The 6912-nt window shown below is 39.0% G+C and overlaps 1 protein-coding gene across 1 annotated transcript; it reads right to left on the reverse strand.

Moving 5' to 3' along the window:
- LOC109836327 lies at positions 4274 to 4744 on the reverse strand. The gene has a single exon (XM_020404192.1). It carries the CDS (start codon positions 4742 to 4744, stop codon positions 4274 to 4276), a length of 471 nt encoding a protein of 156 aa, XP_020259781.1.

The raw sequence follows: 6912 nt of genomic DNA on the forward strand, positions 1-6912 counted from the left end.
CCCAAATGAAAAATATCATATTGGTTTTAGAGCTGATTTTAAAACCCTGTTTAAAAATATCAAATAAATTCCAAAAAATGTAAAACTTTGGGGAATGATTGTAGACATGATAATAAACATGCTACAATGACTGGTTATCAAAAAAGGACTTCCAAATGAAAAATATCATCATTTTGCAAAATAGTTCAAAACATGAAAATATGAGATACTTGAATTTTGATGTTTTGACATAAACCAACTTTTGAAACTTTGTAAAATGTTTTTATAGACTTAGTAAAACATGTATAAACTGATATTGAAGTCTACAAACTAAGAATACAATATTTTCACAAATACAATAGAAAATGAAACCTATGAGTATGTATATGAAAATATATTTGTTTCATATCTAAGTAGATAAACCAAATCACAATAATAAATATGAAACATGTAATTTCATATTTATAAACATGAAAACTAAAACTTGTGTTGTATATATATGTGACTACATATATATACAAGGAAACCAATAAAATGTGTGTGTATAGATAATTGAGCTTAGAGTACTTAACACACATAATATAAATCCTAAACTACATTACCCAAGGAATCTTGATCTTCAATTAAGCTTGACTTGGTACACGTTGCGGATGAAGCTTGAACTTGATCTTTAACTTGAATTGTTGTATAGGCTTCAATCCGACATTCCGCCAACCTCCTTTGGATATCATCGTTGAAGCTCTATTCCATCCATCCTCCAACAACATTGTTTGCCTAGAATAAATACGAAAACACAAATACTAGACAAACAACATTAGAAGTAAATTGTTTGTAAAACATCATCAAAATAAGAAGGCCAACACCCTTATCTGCTGTATATCCATTTCCATTTCGATTTTGAATGCTTATTTCTGCTTGGCTAGAGCATCCGCAACCATTTTGGCTACTTCCTTGGTGTTAATTATAAACACTTTATGGGATTATCCTGGACTGGATACCGTTTTGTCAGAGGCGACTACAGAGTTGGTATCTGATGCTTCATCATCCAAGGATAATCCCCTCTGTATTCTCTGATAATTTCTTTGTCTAATGGTTCCCGATCGTAACCAGGTTAGACGATGAGATATGAGTGGGTCAGAACTAGAAGGTCGAGCCGACTTTCCCTTATTAGTCATGTTAATTATGACTTCTAGAAGTTCGTCATCTTGAACAGCTGATCGCTTCTTACGGAGACGTATTGGTTTGGACTTAGCCTTTCCGTTGGAGATTCTCTCGAATATCGAGGCCCTCTGTGGAGCGGTCTTGGGGCAGCTACACGCTGATAACACTGCCCTGATTAATTTGATGCACGGATAATGAAAGTTCGTCTCTCGGGTATCTCTCTTTCGAGATTGTACCCCCAGCCTGATAGTACAACTTATCAGCATGATGACCGGAGCAACCTATCGTGTGTTGGCACGACTTCTCAGATATAATGTTGTTGTCTGATGAACACATTTCCTTCTGAGGATTCGTCATCTTGTTGACACTCTCAAGAGTCGCATGTTTTGAGCTACGCCTTTGTGAGTGTGGGGCCTCAACGTACTCTTGGACTTCGACACACAGTTCGAGATGGTTAGTTATAAAAGTTTTCTCTTTATGAGAAGGTTCAGACTTGTTGCAAGGGCGAGTACGACCCCCAGCTCGATGAGTTGCTCGGGATTCATTCACCATACCTAAGAGTTCCTTGACCAGAAATCTGTCTCGATCTTCATGTAGAGGACTCAGGTGATCCTTCAACGGAATTCTGGATTTAGAGAGATTCACGTTATTGTAGGGCTTCACCGGAGGTGCGGGAGCAATAGGAGCGTGATCTAAAGTTGACGAAGGATGGGGAGCAGCCTCGGATCTGGAATCAAGCGAGAGACACGACTGGTGTCTCTTGTCGGGTAGAGGTGCTGTTTTGGCCTACGACATCCAGTCCTGCTTAGATCTTAATGGTTTCTTGACCACCTCTTTCTGCTGCAATTTTTTTGCTTCTTGTGCGAGAATCCGTGTGTGCGTAAGTAGTGCTTGGCGTTTCTGGATACGCTCCTCGAGGGTAGAACAGGTTTGTTTGACACGAACCCATTTGTTAGTTGATGGTTGGGAGTGATCAGTACATTTGTAACTACAGGTCCTTTTACACCGACTGAAGGTTGGACCGATCACATCCAAAGTATTTCAGGCTCATCTATAAAAGAAACGAGACTAAAACACTTTGGAGGGGGTATATGTAGGTATTAAAAATTACTTATAAATTCCCACAAACAGCTCGAAGCTGAGAGAAGACGATGAACATCACTATCCAAGTCACGTAAGATTAATTAACGTCGAAGAGCACATGAAGTAATTCGACAAACCGTGTGAAGCAACGGAACTGCAGAATAACGAGAATATAAACTGATCGGGAGCCACGCTTTGCTGATAAAAAGACGAAGCACCCTTCATATCTTATCTGCTCCACATATGATCCAACTATAGGATCTTTTATATCTCCTCGTCGGATTTCCTACGCACTTTGAATCACGTAATTCTGAGTTCGGACGACAAAGATACGATGAAAATGGACAGAACACGCGAAATAATGTTCCAGGCCTCGGTGTCTCAGCCTTGGCCGAGACACCCACAGGTGTCTCAGCCTTGGCCGAGACACCCACAGGTGTCTCGGCCACTGTCAAGACACCACAGGCATCCGCAGCTCTAAAAACTAATTTTTTATAGTTTCAAGCTGTTTTTTCAACGTTAACCACCTGGATTTGTTCCAACTGATCTGAACCTATCCTAGAACGTGATAAAGTGGTTATGAGTAAGGATAAAAGTGAATCGGTTGTTCTTATCTGAAAACAAAGGTCCCAAAAGCCTATAAATACAGCCCCAGAACCTTAATTTTTTGAGAGCTGGAATTCTTGAGCGTTAGCGAAGCCCTGCTGGATTGAAGACTGAAGGAGCACGAATTTCAAAAGAGAGGAGGAGATCGGATCAAGTTCGTCAGCATAAAGAAGAGGAGCTTGTCAGATCTACAGTTCCCGATTCCTTCCCTTGAGATTACCCCGTTGTGATGATCTCAAGAAGAGTGATTATCTCGTTGTTACCGAGATAATTGCTTTGGTTTCTTAATTCCTTCGCGAATCAACGAAGCTTTGGATCTGATCTAATCATTTGGTAGTCTACGGATATCAACATCCCCGTCACAGGCCAATATCCCACGCAAGCAGCGGAGGATAAATGTCCATTGTGTTTGTTGACAAGAAAGTTATAATTTTTGTTGAAAGTCTTATAAAAAGACCATTTTTTGAGTTTGTTGTAAAAGTTTGAAGTTGTAATGAACTCGTCAATAAAATCAACTTTCTTCCCCAACAATTATTTGTTAATTATATATCGTATTAACAATAAACGTATCAAATTGATAGCAAAAAGAATCTAATTGGTGCTTAGTGTGGATTGCTATGTAGAACTACACTTTTGGTAAAGCAATATAAGTTGTCAAGACTTTTGTAGCTCATTGTGGAAGAATTTCGTAAGCTTAAAGAAACCAGTCAGATTTCAAAATAAACTATAAAATTAACTTGTGAACGTGAAAGTAACAAGTTCGTATGAAAGTTAACATGCGATGGTGATAGTTAACAGACTAGATAACAGGTTAATGTGAGAGTTAATAGACAACGGTGATAGTTAACATACGACAGCAAGAGTTAACAGGTTCAGGTGACAGTTAAGATATAGGTGTGATAGTTAATAGACGATAGGAATAGTTAACATGTAACTATTAAAGTTAACATTTTAAGATGGGTCTGTAATATAAAACCTAAAATCATAAAACTTACATCACACAAACCCCAATTTAAACAAGTTAATAATTACTTACATTTCAGTTGGAACTTTCTGCGTTTTTTTCAGTTATAATATCTCTATAACATTTTCTCTGTACATGACCTGTTATTATCATATTTCAAGAAACCACAACCCTCTTTGGCATTTTATTAAATACTCTAAAGGCATGATAAATTTTCATCCCAAATAATATCAATTTAACCTGCAAGCAAACTCATCCACCTCATAACCATTTTGATAAGGACAAATTTTGAAAATCAACATTTTTGGCAATTTAAATAGCAAAACCGACCTCATATGGTTTTATTCAGCAAAACCGACCCTTTTCGGAAGAAAAGAGTCGGTTTTGCTGCGGTGTAATTTTTACGAAATGCACGGGACTGCTAGTCCCGTGCATTTCAAAGCTGGGTTGAAATGCACGGGACTAGCAGTCCCGTGCATTTCATTTGAAATTGCAACAGCGATCTCCAGCTGCATTCATGTCTTCTTTTCTCCACTCGTCAGCATAACTCATTTCCTTTCCGCAGGAACACCGCACGTTAGGAACAGAGCTATAATAACAGGTGGCTTTGGAGCAGCAATCTGATTCCGGACACCTGAAGAACCTTCTTGGGTGAACGTTAACTGCTAAATCCTCGCAGCGGAGTCCCGCCGCATTCAGAGGATTAAGCAGCATGGCTTTGCAAGCCTCAGTCTGAAAGTGCTGGCTGTCGAGGCCCTCAACGCTCTTGTACAAATTACCAATGCATCCTAGTGATGAATCTTTTCCGACGAGTTTGACGACACTCCCCATCGGCATTGTCAGAAAACTTAGCAGGATATCAAAGAAATCCTTGTCTGATTCAGCCATCACCACTCGAGACAGCTGCTTGTCGACCAGAAGCTTCAGGCTTATCTTCTTGTTGTTGGCCATGGTGCACGAGAGTTGCTATGTTGGAGAGGGCGGCGGCTTGATAATTAGGGCAGAAACACGAGATGAGGAAACCCTCACCTTTTTGAATAATTGGAGATCTGTTGCAATTTCAAATGAAATGCACGGGACTGCTAGTCTCGTGCATTTCAACCCAGCTTTGAAATGCACGGGACTAGCAGTTCCGTGCATTTCGTAAAAATTACACCGCAGCAAAACCGACCCTTTTCTTCCGAAAAGGGTCGGTTTTGCTGAATAAAACCATATGAGGTCGGTTTTGCTATTTAAATTGCCAAAAAGGTTGATTTTCAAAATTTGTCCTTTTGATAAACAATACATATGTCCCAAAATCACAAAAATCTCATCCTCCTCCTTCATTACCCACTAGATATGAGCCATAACCATAACCTTCATCTCCTACCACCTTCTACGCCTCTTACAGACCACGCTTCATCATCAAATCTATCCATACCCCTTCCTATCTCCCTTTACTTCCCATCACCATGGACCTTACCTTCCTTCTCTCCTAATCCTTCTCCATGCTCATCTCTATCCATCTCGTCAACCGCCTCTCATTCTTCTTTAAGCCTTCTCAACATTTGCCTAAGATGAAGGTGTTGGAGGGTACGCTCGATGGTGGCGGCGGAGGAGGCAGGTGAGGAAGACATTGGGGTGGGAGGGTAAGAGGAGTAAGAGGGAGAGAGAGAGAGGAGAAAGGCAGAGTTAGGGGAGAGGAGCAGAGAAGAAGAGGAGGAAGGAGCAAAGAGGAGAAGAAGAAGTACATAAGGGGCAGTTTTGGGGTTTTTTTGGGTTATTCATTGGGACAATGTCAAAAAGGGCTGAATCATAAAAACGTTTGGTATTTGGGGCTTATACATAAGAGAATTAATATAGGGGAAGGGGGAACAAAAACTTTTTTTTATTAGGGCATTGACACAAAATTTCCTTCTTTTTTTCCTTCTTTTTGAAAGCAACGATCAGGATTTGAGATGTTTGTTTATATAAAGAACCCAATTTTATTGAATTGATGAAATAGTGTAAAAAATAAAAATAAAAAATCTTTTAATAAAAAAGAGTGCCCCCTCATGGCTCAATTTGGCAATGCTTGCAACGTTATTCATTATTAAACTAAATAAACAACTATAAATGTTTTGGTTTTCCATAATGATTTAGCAAAAAGAGAGCTACAGCTTCAATAATAATTGTAATTGATTTAAATTGTGTTCTTTTTCCAAATTTTTACTCAAAACGAAATACAGTCTTTATTTTCATGGTAGGCAATCATGATTCACAAATGGAATTCCTCATTGTCTTAGGTCATGATCAGTTAAGGGAATCTGAATAATTACTTAAACAAAATTATTTAGCACTACCCCATTTTCCGAAAACTATTATAGACAAAACTAGCCAAAACACTAAAACATGTCCAATTAAATTATGAGTTTTCGTTTTAATGAAAAGTAAAATTAAGCATATTGAACTAATGGTGTTTTTAGGTTCTAACTGTTAACAAACAATAAAGTTTACTAAATTCTGTCCTCTCTTTCCTAAAAAGTTGAAAGCCTATCCTCCAAGAAAACCCAAGTCATTAAACCTGTCAGTAAATTACACTTTTTCCTCTACCCATTGAAAAACGTGTCAGAAATCTCCAATAGATTTTGCTGACATCACCCTGTCATCTCCTTATTTCCCAATACTGCACGTCCTTGCTCTGGTCAGAACTAAAAGTCTCTCTCTCTCTCATTCTCATTTTTTTAATATCTTTTGTTATGTTTTTTGCTAAATTGTAAAAAAATTCAAGGGAAAAATGTGTACATACCCCAAAAGGAGAAACTTCATGTGACGAGGTTCTTCATAGTTTTCCCCATGTGAATCAGCCCCTTGATGTGTGACACTTTGTACTGCAGTCATTTTTTATCAATTATTACATATCAGCTAAGCTAAAATCCATAATTTATCCTTATCCTCTCTCCTCAATCTCTCAGACCCAGCAATCATATCATCTTTCTCTCTCTCTCCCTCTCTCTCTATCTCTCTCTCTCCTTTCTCTAAAACTAAGAGCTTTCTCAAGCTAGTCAACTTGGCCCTCTCCCTCCTCGCCGTTGCCGCCTCCGCTCAGGCCCCCAAAGCTCCCCTCGAGTTCGTCGCCGCCTCCCCTCCCTTCCTCCACC

This window comes from Asparagus officinalis, chromosome 1 (genome assembly GCF_001876935.1).
Source record: "Asparagus officinalis chromosome 1, Aspof.V1, whole genome shotgun sequence".
NCBI classification, from domain to species: domain Eukaryota; kingdom Viridiplantae; phylum Streptophyta; class Magnoliopsida; order Asparagales; family Asparagaceae; genus Asparagus; species Asparagus officinalis.